General features: G+C 35.9%; 2 protein-coding genes across 6 annotated transcripts in view; one reads left to right on the forward strand and one right to left on the reverse strand.

The window, feature by feature from the left end:
* Positions 1–17,679, forward strand: part of Tpx-3 (thioredoxin peroxidase 3) — a 19,611-nt gene continuing 1,932 nt past the window's right edge. The window contains exons 1-5 of one of the 5 annotated variants that reach the window (XR_011447959.1): positions 1–325; positions 711–934; positions 1,014–1,478; positions 5,953–6,280; positions 6,601–6,917. Coding sequence is in view for 2 of the 5 variants with exons in the window: in XM_070308721.1 (XP_070164822.1) it covers positions 281–325; positions 711–934; positions 1,014–1,473 (729 nt within the window). In the remaining 3 variants the exon portion in view is untranslated. Of the gene's footprint in view, positions 326–710; positions 935–1,013; positions 1,641–4,156; positions 4,385–5,952; positions 6,281–6,600; positions 6,918–17,679 lie in introns of those variants that run through there. The other 4 variants (XR_011447960.1, XR_011447961.1, XM_070308721.1 and 1 more) reach the window with 4 other exon arrangements.
* Positions 14,660–17,679, reverse strand: part of Hmx (H6 family homeobox) — a 16,417-nt gene continuing 13,397 nt past the window's right edge. The window contains exon 3 of the mRNA XM_070308719.1: positions 14,660–17,627. Coding sequence (XP_070164820.1) covers positions 16,765–17,627 — 863 coding nt within the window. The 3' untranslated portion in view covers positions 14,660–16,764. The remainder of the gene's footprint in view (positions 17,628–17,679) is intronic.

Here is a 17,679-nt window from a genome sequence, read left to right on the forward strand (position 1 = left end):
ATTGATCGTAACATTTAACATATAAATGCGATAAAATTTGTAGAGAGAGTTTTTTTATATTCTTACATCTCAAAATATTTTATAACCTTTTCATTCCATGCGGAACTGCTGGTTGCGAAGGAAATACTTACACACATTTTTAAAAAAAAGGGTAGATAAGGTTGGCAAAACTTAATATATTCAGATTTCTTCAAACCTGCGATTTTACGCCTACAGAAATTCCACAAATAATTATATTACAAACTTTATATTACTTTATATTCTTTATATTCTTTTTACAATGTTTCGATCACTTGCTCCACTGTACCTACAAGGCAGAAAATTGGTAAGCGTTACTAAATCCGTTACATATTTTGTCATATTCTGATTAAAATTACATATTTATGCATTTTGTCGATTCATTGCATGCAAACGCGGTTATAATACAAGCAATATATCTGGATATAATTGTAAAATTCGTTTAGATTATAGATATTGATTCATAATATTTTCATAACACAGAGTTCTCTGTTTGTAATTTTATATATCATGTAATAGAGAAGAAATATTTGAAGAAGTAAAAACCTACACACATACCAAAATATACACATACATTAGAATATCTAGAACATAAAATTATACAATAGATTTGAATTTTGTCGCGAATTGTCTAAAATGGATTTAAGTGTAATTCTTGCCTTTTTAACATGGATATATGTATATATTTACAGATTGTCACTGCAACTGGATCATTGGCAAAAACAAATAATACAATGATGACAGAAAGTGTACGTAATTTCACAGTGAGTTCAAAGTTGCTTAGCAGTTGGCCACAAATTCAGAAACCCGCACCAGAGTTTTCTGGTACCGCAGTAGTTAAAGGTGATTTTAAGGAAATTAAACTTAGCGACTATAAGGGGAAATATGTTGTTCTTTTTTTCTACCCGTTAGACTTGTAAGTAATTTTGTTTAAATTGTTGTTTATTGTTTCTGTAATGTATCTATACTATGTAATCTTTATATCTTATTTGTAGCACATTTGTTTGTCCAACGGAAATTATAGCATTTAGTGAAAGAGTATCAGAATTTGAAGGGTTAAATACACAAGTGATCGGAGTTTCAACAGATTCACATTTCAGCCATTTGGCATGGATTAATACTCCTAGAAAACAAGGTGGCCTTGGAGGAGATTTGGGTTATCCTCTTTTAAGTGATTTTAACAAGGAAATATCAAATAGATACAATGTTCTGTTGCAAGATTCTGGTATTGCGTTTAGAGGTCTCTTTATCATAGACAAGGAGGGAATTCTTCGACAATTTAGCATCAATGATCTTCCGGTTGGTAGAAGTATTGAAGAGACATTGAGATTAATCAAGGCTTTTCAGTTTGTTGAGAAGCATGGAGAAGTGTGTCCTGCAAATTGGCAGCCAGATTCCAAAACTATTAAACCAAATCCAAAAGACAGCAAAGAGTACTTTGACTCAGTTAATTAATTTAGGTAATACATTTAATGATTTTTTTAAAGAGCAGACATATATATACGATATAATAGATTATGTTAATTATATAATTTAATATGATATAGCTATAATGTATATAATAGGGTATATGTATAATAATATTATATTTCAATTAGTTACTATTAAAATGAATAAAATCAAAAAACATAAAACAATCATAAAACAATCTACATAATATCGTATTTATATGCTCCAATCATATACATACTATACATACATGCTATGTTCACATTTTTATGTGAATTTGTATGAAGGACTTAAGAGAAGAGAAATTATATTTCGGTGATATAATTTATGTAGCAGATGCCGAGCAAAAAAAAAAAAACCAATTTTTTTTAATTGGTTAAGTTAATTAAATTGTTGTTTAAGTATTTTTTTTACGAGTTCTGGAATGTTTTGTGTCGGATCGTTTTCCTGTTCGTGATTGCAATTGATAAATACATTCACAAATTATGAATACTTTCTTAGAAGAGTGCCATGTACATTCTTTATTTAAAATTAACTTAAAAACTGGATCTATATTTGGAGAATTATCATATAATATATAATTTTAGACAAAATTGAAAATCAATACAAAATTCTCTATATTAGATGATTTTATTTGAATTATTGGAATTATTAATAAATTTCACTTTTTTTTTTTTATTTAGCACAAAAGATTATGAGTTATAATTGGAATATTATATATACACTTTATGATTTGGACAGTAAAAGAAATAATTTGAAATTATGCTGTATATATGTGTGTATATACTTTAAAAGATTGTACAGATTAATAAAATAAATCTCTTAATTTTACGATACCTATATACAGAACTTAAATTTCAGCATAATGTCAATTTAAATTTTTTTAAATAAAAAACTCTACACATCATTAATTCCATAAAGTATAGGTATAATATCCTAATTAGAACATAATTTTTATATATATGTGCGTCCATATACATACAGACTCATAAATAATAGATAGAATATATTTGAATTATATATGGCATCTAGCAGTTTTAATTTTTTATATTTATATTATACGAAGAAAAAATTGATAAAAATCTTATTTTTATAATATAAAATGTACGATACAAATGTATAAATATTTATATTATTTTTTATATTATTTTTTTCACAAATTATTTCTCGACAATAGTTGTTCAATTCATGCTAAAATGTGATAGCGTAGAATATGAGCAATTAGCATGATTGCTAAAATTACGTTATAACACGAGAGCGAGATATATATGCGCGGATGCCATAAGATAATTAGAACGCAGCACGGGAGGTAGATGACTGAATTAAAAGCCGTTACAATGTCAGCAGGCAGGTAAGCTGGCAGGTGCGTTGTTCGCAGGCTTCTAAAAGCTCATAATAAATTTAGTAGAGCGAGCTTATTATTTCGTGAGGAGGAGAGAGGATATACATGCGTCTCGGGATACTACGGCGGTTCGGAGAACGCCTTGGGAGGAAGGGATAAAATAACCCGAGATGAGAGCCTCAGGAAGCAAAGAGTCGGGGCGCATTGCACAACGGGAGATCGCGAGAGGGAGAAAAACTGCTGAAAAGCGACGCCTGAGATAAACGGCTCATCCTCCATTCCCTGCGCCCCCGCCGCCAAATCCAATCCTGGTACGCCATCCCCGCGCGCGCTTGAAAATCTCGAGACTAATCACATTCGCGTCACCGTGTAGCGTGTTCGTGTCTCGCGGTACCGCCGTGTGCAGACAAATTGTATGTCGCTGCGACGGACGCGGCTTCATTATCGTCGCAAAGTGTAAAATAGGAGGAAAAGAAATTACTCTGGTGATACAGAGATACAGGGTTTACTTGGGTAAAATGGAAAATGGCATTTCATTTTATTTTCGCGTATACATTTGTCCTTATCATTTTTGAAAATATAAAAGCGATATCAAATCTCGACGATATTGGAAAGTAAGGAAGAAGTAAATGCATCCGCAATTGGAATTTTTTTAATTTTTATTACTTGTTTTATAGAAAGCAAAATGGTACGTTAATTTTTCGATTTATATGTATATATATTTCATTAATATTTACATCAATATACGCTAAAAGCATATTTCAGATCAATGGCAATATTATTCTCTGAAATAATTTGCTTTGTACTCTGTAGCCACGGGGTAGTAAGAGAGATTGCAACCATAATTGTCCGATTCATTATTATATTTTGTCGATTAAGTGGTCAGATTATATCGGCATTATATTGCAGAGTCTAATCGAGGGATTTCTTGTCCACCGCCCTCGGTTTACGGTTCTTCTATTGTGGGATAGTCGAGCGTGTAACAGTAAGGTTTCGGATCCTAATTGTGCCTGCGCCCTACGATCTTGACAAGTGCTATACTAAATTTTATTTTATCGAAGATTGTTATCTTGTAATCACACATACAACGGTGACTGAAATATATTTAGATCCGATGATCTCATTCTCTTAAGGCCAAATATATAAAAAAATTATATTTATAATATTTAGATTACAGAATAATATATATTCAATAATAATTAAATTTCTGACAGAGATAAAGCCTGTATGTATTGTTTTCAGAATTTTGAGTTAAATTTATATTTAGACTTATATTTATGGTAAAATTTGATATGTTAAATTGTCATTATAACGATAATGATTCTCATTGATCTTTTCCCCCTACAGAATCTTTATTATCGACGCATTGGAGATACATCTTTAGCACTTTAAGTAGGATAGAGAGTTCGCGTCGTTTGAATATAACTCATTTCCAGCCCCCTTCCGTCCTCACCCGTCTCTTCACAAGACGCCTAATAATCTTCCTACGCGACTGCTCGCGAAAGGAACATTTTCTTAAAGGAGCATTCAAGGCGCGCCTTGATGACGGCTATAGGTGGATAGTATATAGTAGCGGGGCTTACCCTCTTGGTGGTTTGCTACTTTCAGGAGGGAGTAAGATGAGTAAAGGAGGAGCAAAACTCGTGAGGTACGAGGGTTTTGAAGCGAGAAGACACGACAAAAGAGAGGGAAAACGGAAGGGGAAGGGGAAACCAGAAGAGGATGCACGGGATGACAGCAGGGTGAAACAGGGCAAGGGAGAGGGGGTCAGAGGCGTGCATCCATCCATATCCATCCCGGGGTGGCTACTGGGACTTTGATTACTTGTTTTAATCTTCCGACTGCCGACTGGGCGAGCATCTGTCACTCAAAATCCGTAATTGCGCGCGGATGCCACCCCTTCGCCGGTCCAGCGCCAGGGTTTTGCCTCTCTCCCACTCTCTTTCTCTCTCTCTCTCTCTCTCTCTCTCTCTTTATCTTTTTGTGTATTGCTATTACTTCCTTATTGGTCGTTTAGCACTTTCGTTCAACCGCGAACCACTACCGATCGCACAGACTGCGCTTTGGTAATCACGACACTGCTCAGCAACTTGCAATCAGCTGGGATTTAAAGTCGGGCATTTCGTTTTTGTAAAACGTCTTTTAGTTGAGCAACCCTCGTAATGCATAGATAGCGATAAAAGTACTTGATATTTTTTTCAAGATAGTTAAGTTTGTGTAATTCTCAGCATTTCTACGTTTGATTTATTCTTGACCGTATGTGATATATATATATATATATATATATATATTTAGAATTTGCATTACATAGAAAAAAATGTGAAACGTGTTATTAGAACAGTTTGCGTGAAACAAGTAAATTTACTTTATGACGAGGTGAACATTTTTATTTATCTTTGTTTTATATTCAGTTTATTTAAGAGACTTATGTTGAAACGGTTTAAAGCGATAAGAAAAAAAAATACATTTGCCAGTTCTTATGTATAATTTGAATACAAGCAAGCAGTCACTTCTGCGTCGTGTTTGTATCGAATATATATAATACGGGATGAGTATATTAAACGAACAAACCCCCCCTAGCGTGTATGTCCCCGACAATCTATCACCTTGTGTATTGTATAATACATGGCACCGCGCTGGTTGCTCATCAGTTTGATGAAAAGATATTTCCGACACGCCATTGCGTTATGCAAATGCTTTAATTGTAGGAAATTCTATAAGCACAAAAGTCAGTTACATCTGACTGTATATTAACGTTAATCCTTAACAACACTATAATGAGATAAAGTCAAATAGGTGCTCATCTCTGATCTTTGATATTATTTAAAGTATCACGTAACTTGGTTCTCGCTGATTGTACAACTCTGATTAAAATTTAAAAGAGCTTTTTTTATCTCAAATTTATAAAATTTATTGCATTATTTAGAAATGTGAGATTAAGATCAAAGTATATATAATTTAATACCTTATATTTTTATAAAATATTCCTTAAAAAAGTATTTTGTATCTGTTTTATATTTTTTAGAATTTTTTAAAGATTTATGGCTCTTTATCGCGTTTACTCTATTCACTTGCTCGTGCTTCTCAAGATTAACTAAGATCGATGCCGGTCTCTATTACATTCTCGGATAATATTCTTGCAGATGTACGATCGCGTAATCTCGACGATCCCGATCATTGTAAGCGAGAAATAAGACGCAGGTCGTGCAGCGCGTGGTCTCTTGATAGGATTTCTGCTGCTGCTGCTTCTCTAATTGTTGGAGTCATTCGTTCTCTTCAAAAGGAACAGATGCACCAGGCTGTATTGAAGGACGACTCTATCAGGGATCCAGAGGGGGTCCCGGTGCTCGTCTCTTGGGGTTATTTTCAGTCGATTATCCCCAGAACTCCGGGGTCAACGTTGTGCTTTAGAAAGCGAAAGCGCAAGAGAGCAGACGAGTCTATTAGTGCAGAGAAAGGCCGCGTATTTGCGTACGTCAGTTCTTTGGAGAATTAATTTGAGTATTGAAAAAATATTACATAACAGGGCTGTGCCCTAACTCTTTCACATTTTCTTCTATGTTTTTGATATATGTTTTCTGATAATTTTTTACAAAAGCGTACAATGTATCGACATAATATTACATAAATTAAATGTATAATAGTAAAAAAGAAACAAAAAAAAAAAATTATAACTAGAGATAAATATTATAATCAATAAGGGTTGAAGTTTAAATTACATACATATATCATGAATATCTTGATGCGTGTTCGAGAATCATCATTGACCGCTCTGTGTTATACTGTTTCAGATAGTACGTCGTTTAGAATATTCAAAAGGCTGCTACTTCAATTAAAGGACTCGGTTTAACACGAAGGTACTGCATGCGCGCGATGAAGGGGGAGCGGTTGTACCTTATCTCTCACATTTAATCATCATCGGTCTGGTCCCAACCCCGACGACACTCCTAAGCTTCAGTAATTACTTAGATGGACGCTTCGAAATCTTTGACGGATCTGTAACGCGATACAAATGGCCGATGATTCCGACGATTATATTTAAACTCTTCCTCAGTGCTACGGGACCTCATCGGTCCCCAAGAGACTTTTAAATTTGCAACATTCAAAGGTAAATAAATCATTGCTGTTAGAATATTTGTAGAAAAATAATTACAATTATTATTAAATTATTAATGAGAAAATGTGTAGGCTCTCACTTTTAAATGAAATATGTGTAAAGTTGCTTGCAGCCCCCATTTAGACTCCTTTTTTCTTCTTATCTCTGAAAACTCATGACAAACGCATAATTATTTTTTTATTTCTTAATCATAAGTTTACATAATATTTAATACTGACAAAAGAAAAGAAATTAAAATTATTAATTGGGCTTTTGTGTGAATCATTTATTGTAATTATTCAAATTAGTTATTCGAATGGCAAAGTTAGTCACTATTTTTTTCACGCTTATCGTATGTATGTTAATTCAATTTTTTTAAATATTTAGACAGAACACACATTTTCAAAGTTTATATTAATATCGATGAAAAGAAATAAATTATAACATTTTTTAATTAAATTTTTATCACGGAAAGTGAGAAAATAAAATATTTAAATAAAGGAAGCACAATTCAAACTGAGATAATTGTCATAACATGAGCGATTAGTTAACGATTGAAGCGAATGGAAGCAACGTTCGCCGTTCAATGAGAAGGCGGTTGATCGAGAGGTAGAGGTAGACTGATAGATAAGTAGGCAGGGGTATCTGTCTATTAGCTCTCCACCCCGATAACGGAGTTGCTGATCCTCCTCCGGTCCCCGGGCGAGTGCTTCGTTAATTAATCTGGCAGCAACGGACTCGACAGCTCAAAGGCACCCTTTTTCTCCCAGATTCATCCATCCATTTACCGATGGGCCTGTATCCGCGAGTGTACAGACGTTTTCTTTCTCATTCTTTCTCTAGATATCTCTCATTTTTGAGATAAAAATGACAGAAATCGAGAATTAAACGATCATAACTCGTATATTCAAGCTTGGCAAACATAATGAAATGATACAAGGATGAAGTGAAAATTTGGCTGAATGCAACATTAATTATTTTGAGATAATATTCTTTGCATTTTTTTTTAATCTGATCAAATTTAATTCTTTTCTATAGAAAAAAATGACTTATCAGAAACTTTAGCTATAAATTAACAAAAAGATTTGAAAGAATTACGTATTGGAGCAAACATTTTTTGTAACACATCACATTCATCTAAGAAAATAATCAGAGACATGTATAAATTTTATGGATCACGAAACTTATTCGAATAGCTGATTGTTATTCAGTCTGATTGTTCATATTTATCCTTGTATCCTGTACTGTGAATGGAAATATGATCAGTTATAGTACTTAATTGTTGTAATTTGAGCATTGTGGGCTTTGCGTATGCCGTATGCAATAGAAGCATCTAGACATGCATTGTGCTTTGTAGGTATTATGTGCTTATACGACGTTAGGCATTTATCTTGATAATTACTGTTTCTCAAGTATTTGTACTATGATACAGGATTATTATAATATTTAAATGTAACTTCACGTACGCGCAAAAATATGAATAATATTTACGTATTAATATACTGAATAGGTTAAACTTGGAATTAATTTTATCTTTCGGAACAAATACTGTTTTTGTTTTTTTTTTTTTTTTTTTTTTTTTTTTTTTTTTTTAATGAGTTAAACATATATCTGGTAAAAATAATTAAATATTTTTTATTTAAATATATAATTAAAATAATTTATAATTGAGAAATAATTTATTTTTCTATCATTATCACTTTTATTTAAGCTAACAATTTTTTTTTACCGGAGTCTCGGCACAAATGACACTAAATAACCAAGTTTGAAGAAAATTGTTTATTTTGAAAATTTATCTAAAGTAAATTTTTGTTTAACGAACTGTGCAAGATGCGTGCCATATATAAACAGATAGAAATTATTAATTATAATATTAAATGAATAGAGATACGTATGTTGAAATTAAGAAAATATCTTTAGCTATTTGACACGATTTACGTTTAATTAAGTAGTATTCACGATACTAAAATCTTGACGATAATCGGCGAAAATCAGTGGTCACGCTCGCGTTTGCCGCGATTTGCATTTCCGATAAGCGCAAGAGTGGGCATATCGCGAAGTCGAATTCAGCATTCAGGAAATCCGACGCTTGAGCAGGTCTGGAGAGAGATAAAAAGAAGGGCGAGAGAGAAGAGGGGGTTGACCGTATCCATCGTATTCGCGCTGCCAGATCGAATTGCTTTTCCAGCGGACGGACGGTCGCGAGATATCGAATGCGCGTGAATGTATGAATACTTCGTATATACTACCTATCTACCTATACGTGTATGTGCGTGTGTGTGTGTGTGTGTATGTAAGCGTAACGTTAACGTTACGGGCGAGGAGGAGACCGAACCGCGCGATGCGTGTAGGGCGCGGCGCGTACCGGCATAAAAGAGCAAGCGAAAAAGGGAGCCTCTTTTTAATCTAGCGACGATTCGCAACCCCCGGCTCCTTTTATAGTTACGTGCTTAGTGCTTATATCCATCGACTCTCTCTCTCTCTCTCTTTCTTTATCTCTCTTTCCCTCTTTCTCCCCCTTCCACCTTTTCTTTCGCCCTCTTTGTCGCCGCGTCAGACCTCGTATTTTCTACCCCGAGACAAATTCTATCGTCGGTTTCGAGAACTACTTCGATCCTGAATGCGGACGTTGAAAACCACGCGCGTGTTCAGTTTAATGTTAGAAATCAGAACATTGTAAAGATAAAACGATCGACGTTAGCGATTCAATGATGATTTTTTACAGATACGCTGATTTTTTTTCTCGCAATAAGATGTACATTGGTATTTTGTATATTGTGCATTTATATAGCGCAATATAAATTCATACAAAGAAAAATTTCTAACGTGACTCTCTCTCTCCCTCTAACGAAATATTGGTCTCCAAAGAGTTTAGTATATAATCTCAAAATATTACACATTTAGCATAAAGAATGCCGTGAAAATATAAAACAATAAGATTTGCGAGGGACGATTAGGGATACATGGGAAAAAAGTTTCTTTTCCAACAAGGACACATTTTATGGAGAGTATCATAGATATTAATATAACCCTCGCGATAGAAGACCCAATGGGGTACAGAGCGTACTTTGACATTGATTTTCCTGTTATTGCATGTGTATAAAAATATTGTCCTAAAAATTTTACCGTAGTAAATTCTACGATCTGTGGAGACATTAAAAGCACATTGCAATTTTTCCAAAATGCATAATTTTTGTTATATTTCTTATCGGAATGATAATCTCTATTGTTATTATAAACGTAAAGATATATTTTATGTAATACATATTGTATATAATAATTAAATAATTGATATAATGTAGATGAAAATTTTATCATATACAATATATAAATATATTCGAAAGAAGCTATCAAAATAATCGCAAATCTTCAAAAATAATAAATTTATTTGTATATTTCTATCTATATGAGATATATAAAATAGATTATAGAGAAAAGTTGAAGATTGATAAAGGAACAAAGGATATCTTATCAAGATCTCGCAACTGCAATTTCGCTGCATTCTCCAAGGATTAGTAACGTGATGATAATTGAGAGTTCAATGCATTTACTCATTCATTTCTACGTTTATCGTTTTCTTTTACGGAAGATCGTGTGTGTGTGTGTGTGTGTGTGTGTGTGTGTGTGTATGCGTGCGGTTAACGAGCTCCAGATCGCGGACGCCAGTTCTTCGGGGTGTGGCTTATGCTATCGTGCGTTTTGTCGTGCACACCCGCCGCATCAACGATAGATTCTTCCAAAAAATTATTCCATTAGAGTAATTATCCGGTCTCGAGTTTTCTTTACGGGCAGGTAATAACGGTCACGGAACGATCGCGGGGGTGATAATGGGACGCGATAAATCGACCGCTCACCCCCTCACTCCGAGAGACGTCATCTGCGGTGGTCATTCGCGTTGTTCCGTGTCGCTACAGCTGTCGCAAAGTCATCATCGCGATATACCTGGTGTACGGTAATTAACTCGATAATTAACTCGACCTTCTGTGGTAGGCGCGCAACAATTAATTTCTTATCAATCCACATCTTTCGTTGGGGTAATTTAGATTACGCATAGAAATGGACATCTTCAGGAGATAGTATATATTGTAAAGTTTCTGTAATATCGATAATTTACAAAAAGAGATAGGTATACTTGGAATTATTCTCTTTTTATAGATTACGGATTTTAATGACTCTCAGATAGATTAATGTAATTCGTTAAAGTTAATTCTCCCGAAACTATAATACTATTCGTTCGAAATAATTTAAACGTTTTATCTCTACTCTTATTAGATTTTAAGATGAAAAGGTTGCGTCTGTACTTGAAAGAGGTCGATATCGATATATCCAATTGTTATCATATAAAAATCACACTCGATTAATGCTATGATATATTTCATTTCTGCAAAAAATTTCAGTTTTACACACGCTACTATTTCACGGCGATTAATCGGAGGCAATCACGATATAAGAATACGAAAGAAACTCATCGGTCTCGGCAAATTTTGTGAATTCAGTGATGTAATATGATCGTCGCTTACGGGCCCTTAATAGGACGCGAGTTCCAACTCCGTTGTCATCCCCTTACGTGTTAAATTACTTTAGGACACGATAGGAGAGGGGCGGGGAGACGCGTTGCCGCGAGAGGACTGCAACTCGACTCCGGATTGCCGGCGACAATGAACTGGTAAACTTTCGATCCTCGACAAACACGATTTCGATATGCTTTTAAAAAGCAGAAAATCTCTCTTCAAAAGGAAGTAATACGACGAGGGTCAAGCTAATCGGTGCGCATACGCCACACCTCAAAAAAAAATGCAGCTTCGGATATAATAAGCTCTCGACAAATTAAGAAATATCAGAGCATTTTTTTATACATTTTAAAAATCATTGTTAAAAATTATTTCGAATTCTTTTTAAATGCGCGAGTGAGACAATTGCTCTTTTCTTTCTACCAATAATATTTCGAATTTTATCCTAAATTTTTTAATTCGCTTTTATCCTGCTTACGCATACATATTTAATATACATCAATATACTTGTAAGTGATAATTATTTCATTTTAATATACTTTCTATCGACAACGATTCGTTATTATTTTGATATCTTTTTTTCGTTTGTTTTTTTAACGTTATTTTTATATTAATCTTATTATTTCTAATATTATAATTTTACACACGAAAATTATTACTGGTTATTGAGAATGCTCTATAATAGCTTTGCGGGCGTAAAATTTTAGTTGAATTTATTCCGGAAAATTACCTGTACTGCTCATTCGATCATTAAACAATGTGCTGATTGAATGTGATAAAAATTTCTTAATCAGTTCTCAATCTAATTTCATAATCAATGCTCAGTACTTTGAAAAATTAAATAATAATTGAACTCTGAATTTTATATATATATATATATCTTTCTCTCTGCGTATCTTTTTTTGTATTATTACAGCATGGATATACATATGTATAGTTTTTTTGCTATCGGTTCTCCGTTTACGAACAACAAAAAGTCTTGCGAAAATGTTTGTCGATAGTCTCCCTGTCGAAATATATTTTTGTGTACGGTCGTCTCTTTGTGCGCAGCCATTAGATTTGACGCAATCTTGGAAATGGATCAGACTTACACGATGCAACAAACTTTGAAAATCTTTTTATTTAAAAGAATTTTCGTCGCTCTTTTTCAATTTTACTATAATATATTATCATAGCTTTTTATATTGAAGTAAAATATTTTGCTTATATATAAAAACAATTAAGATAAGAATAATAACAAAAGTTCTCTCTTTTAACTTGCGCCAAAAATGGTGTTACCGGAATTAAATTTTTATTGCTAAAAAAAGAATCTGCATTCCTTATTATTTTAGAGAGAATTTATCATTTTTAATGCATATCTATAAGTATATCTATAACTACATTCTTATGGATACAAAATATTTTTTAATTTCTAAGATATTTATTTGAATATCTAGATGTCACGCGATATGTGTATTCAGTCATTCAATATCCAAGAGATATCACACAATGAATGGTATCTCCCGAATATTCATTTCCTATATAGGTGACATTGTAAACGTAATCGTATGGAGCGCATCGGTGTGAAACAATCGCGTATGCAGAGACACATATGTAAACGTCACGTTGGACAAATACAATATATCCTCGATACTAACAATCCCCTATGGTCCATGAAAGATTACTGCGTGCGGGTGTTGCAAGCAGGACATTTAGAAGAAGAAGTCGATAAAGCTGTAAATGCTGTGCGAGAAATATAAAAGTAGACGAAGAGAGAGAGAGAGAGAGAGAGAGAGAGAGAGAGGGGGAGAGAGTTCATAAATGAAAAGCAGATAAGAGAGATGAGAGGGCAGCAAAGAGACGAAGGTGCGATGGCGCGAGAGCGTTGATTGAAGTGCACGTACTTACGCACGTACTTACTCGGATACGGTGCCACCGCATACGGATGTGCAACGGATGCGGAATGTAGGCGATGCAGGTGCATTGTCGTCGCTCCTCCCTCGTGGTCGCGCTGCCAGCTTGGCCGTTTCGATGCGCGACGTGCTTGAATGCGCGTGTGCATGCGTCGAATGCGTGCTGTCGCGCTTAGGAACGCTTGACGCTCTCCACTCTTGTCAAGAGTGAAGAACCAAACACGCGTAATTATTACACTATACATTTTTGATTATGCGATAGAGTATTTTATAAGCGACAGATATCTAACGAATATGTTTGCATTCTTTTTATATTCTTAAATTTCTTGCAATATTCAAATTTTTCGATGTAATACATTTATTACTGTACGTGAAAAAAGAGTTTGTCATAAAAGTCTGTCATTATTATGTGTAGAAAGACAAGGAATAAAAATGATGATATTGTATGCATGAAACGTTTATGTATTGCAAGAGAATTAGATATTTATTGGATATAAAATATCCAAAGGATATATTATATATTTATACTAAAAATCTGTGCCATGCATATCTATTGCAAGATGCACTGAGATCTTGTTGTTAATTACTGATTATTGCATTTCTATCTGATGATTCTAAAATTAAAATCTTTTAAAATACGATTGATCAAATTTGTAGAAATTAATTCGTATGTTGCTTGATCGAAAAAAATTTTTCCTTAAATACCGCTTCGCGAATTATCACTCGTAGCTTGCGTAGATTTACTGTTGAAAGAAAAAGCATTTTACTAATTGATTATGAAGTATTGACTGCCATATTCATTTATAGCAATTGAATGATTAGACTTTGAGAAAACATCATTATTTGATATAAATCCTGATAGAGAAAATTTAAACATTCTTAATTTCGAGAAAGAATTGATCATGCTACATTTTTCCTCCTCATAATTTATCTATGAAAAATTTAGAAGCTTCAATTCTTTATGACGTGAAAATCCTTTTCTCAATGACAATTTTTTTTTGTTCGACGAGTTTATATTATGATCGTATTCAGGATAGACGACAATGTAAATATGAATCAATGGGTTTCATTAACCTGCACTTTTCGTTTCTTCTTTCGCGACTACCGTCAAAGAATCGCCTGTCGATTTTATTTTAAAAACGAAATGTCGCATTTTTGTTCCGCGTCAATTTGTTTAGTTACGATAACGGCCCCTTATAAAGCCGCGCAACGCAATTAATTTTAACTTGGGATTAAAATTTGGACTCGGGATTTTTGTACGAACGCCGTCGGTGCGTTACATTGTTTCATTTTTTTTTTTTTTTTTTTTTTTTTTTGCGAACGCCACAGCAAAAGTGCAATTTAAGCGATATTCGTATTTTTTATTCGAGCCTTTTCATCGAATATAGACGTCGAACGTATTACTTGGTAAACGAGATCCAACGATCGCGATCTAGCTGTTCAATATTGATCCTGAATGGAGGAAATATGAATGACGTGCATTGTATGGTTCAACGATCATTATTTAGCGATTACGAAACGATCGGCTGTACAATAATTTCGAGATCTCGGATCATAAATATCCGTATAAAACACGGTATGGCGAACCTTCTTCTTAATTGACGGTCTATAGATAGGTGATATACAATGTGAGAGATGCGGTATTTCGTAGCTCTACCGTTTTGTTTAATAAAATTATTCGTTTAAATACTTATCACAACATGTGGAATATATTGTAGGAACCCTGCCTGTGTGTGTCTTAACGTGCGTATCTGTATGTGTGTGTGTGTGTGTGTGTGTGTGTGTGTATGCCCGATTTTACAACCACAGCGAATCTCGTTTATACATCAGATATTGGAACCAATGTAATTTCAGCGAGTTCAAATTTCCGTAGACACGCGAAAACAATCTCCGTGTTTATACGCGACAATGGAAACGCAACGCGTACATTTTTTCGATATTTCTCTTTCTCTTATTGAAAATTGAACTCACCGAAGTTGCACCGATAGTCTAATCCCTGGATTACATTAACGCAGCTTCCGATTACACGGGCGTCGTAGCGTCTCCCTCGGCGCTCAAAATTACATTTTACGCGAATTACATTTTGCGCAATGACTATTTACAGGGAAATAATTAGAGAAACGAGTTCACGATTCGATAACGATTAAAATATCGGGTGTATCGCACAATCGCGCGCGGGACGGCTTGAAAATCTCATTCTCGCATCCGCGCGAATTGTTTCTCTCGCGCGCATCGGCGCAAGTCGCCTTCTCTCTATATCGCTATTATTATTCTATCTAGATCGAGATTCCAAATTTAAAATGAATCGAATGCAAGTAAAATTTAATTTCTTCGTTCTTCGATCGCGGTACATGGTGAAATTTTGCATCCCGTGTACAGTGCGCAAACAAATTGAAAGCGACAACTTACACGGAGCGATATTATTACATCAGCGACGAACCGGAAGAGAGAAACCATACGAGATCGCGGCCAACTTTCATCGTCCGTGGCTCGGGGAAGAGGGTGCGAAATCATTATAATCACAGATCAATTCTCTGCACAATTGCGCGGACTAGCACAATATTTCTGGCACTCGGTATAAAAGGCATAAGTCGAAACATGTCTTGTTTTTCCGGTGGGGCGAAAGAAAATTTAACTATCTACTATAAACACGCGAAATATTAATCCAATGTTAATTATAAACATTATAATTATCAATATTTTTATGATAATTTGATAATAGTGCAATGTATTATATTATAAATTTAGTACATCTTTTTAATAATTTCTCTCAAGATAAAGAAAATAGTGTGTGTGTGTGTGTGTGTGTGTGTGTGTGTTGGAACTTAAAGCCTCTTTATCAAGCACCAAAAATAATTTTATTAAATAATTTGTAAAAGATTATATTATACTCTTTTCTAGGTAACAGTAGAGGATAGAGATATGAATAGAGATACGAGAGTATAAGCTTATGCTTAGAAAATGTAGAGTTTCAATTTATTGAATTTATATTCCGATAAAATATTTGATTTATTGCTACGAGATGCTACAGAGAGAGAATAAAATCATTATCATCGGGACATACAACGTTTACCTCAAAGTAGAGAGAGCACAATTCCAGCATTAAAGATTTATATATATTTATAATTCAATCTTACGTAGTTTGTCCAAAAACTCTACATTCCCCGCTTATACTCACATTTATCCACATCGCCCGTATAGTACGTATTGGAAAACCATTCGATTTTCATCTCTCTCGATTACCGCCGAGGGGACAGCTGTGCCGTGCGTCCGCGATGTCGCGGAGAATCGCGAGGCCCGTGTCGCGCTTGGATTTTACGTCGATCAGCCTGATGGCGCGACCTAGACGAGAAGACTCGTCGTCGTCGTCGTCGAATCGTTGACGTAGATGGTTTCGTTCAGCGCCGATGTCTCCCGCAGTAGATGCACGCTACCCTCGTAAGTCGTCGGACGGTGTTATTGCGAGGATGTCCGCGGTGGTTGGCCGTTGGGAGGGGGCGGGGGTGGGGGTGGCGGTTGCGGGTGCACCTGGTGGGACAGGAGACTGTGCGCCTGCACGTGGGCCGCCGCCGGATGATGATGGTGGTGCTGATGGTGATGGGAGTAGAAGATGGGCTGCGCCGTGGTGGGCGCGCACGAGGTGCCGACTCCGACGCCGACGCCGACGCCGACACCCACGCCGACGCCGACGCCGACCGAATGCGACAAGGCGGATGTCGCGCCGACCGATGATGGCGCCGATGGACCCGGTGGTCCAGGCGCCGTCACCGATACAGAAACACCGGCGGACGCGGCGGTGCCGGCTGACGCCTCGTGATACAGAATCGGCACCCTCACCAGCCTCTGAGTGGCGTGCGCCATATTGGCCGCCTCCAGTTCGGCGGCCAGCTGCCGCTTCCACTTGTTCCGTCGATTTTGAAACCAGATCTTCACCTGGGTCTCGGTGAGCCTGAGCGAAGCGGCGAGACCGGCTCGCTCCGACGACGAGAGGTAACGCTTCATGTCGAAGGTGCTCTCCAATTGAAACACTTGCGATCTCGAGAATACCGTCCTGGTCTTCTTCTTGCGCTTTATGCTGTTCGATTCACGACCGTCCACGCCGACGTTCTGCGCGTTGTTGTTGCCGTTACCGCCGCCGCTATTGCCGCCACCGCCGCCGCCCGCCGAAGTACCGTGAAGACTCGTCGAAGTGGATTCGCCTTCGCCGTCGGCGTCTGCACAATCGTCCGCTTCACCGAGGTCGTCGTGAACCTCGTCGCCGCTCGACGGACTTCTCGCACGGTGCAAACGATCGTCGCCATTGTCATCGTCGAGCTCGTCTGCGCAAAAAGAAACCATATACGCGTCTTGAGTAGTTGAATATATACAAGA

Source organism: Polyergus mexicanus, unplaced genomic scaffold (genome assembly GCF_030449975.1).
Source record: "Polyergus mexicanus isolate NDT 795.1 unplaced genomic scaffold, iyPolMexi1.0 SCAF_16, whole genome shotgun sequence".
Classification (NCBI taxonomy): Eukaryota; Metazoa; Arthropoda; class Insecta; order Hymenoptera; family Formicidae; genus Polyergus; species Polyergus mexicanus.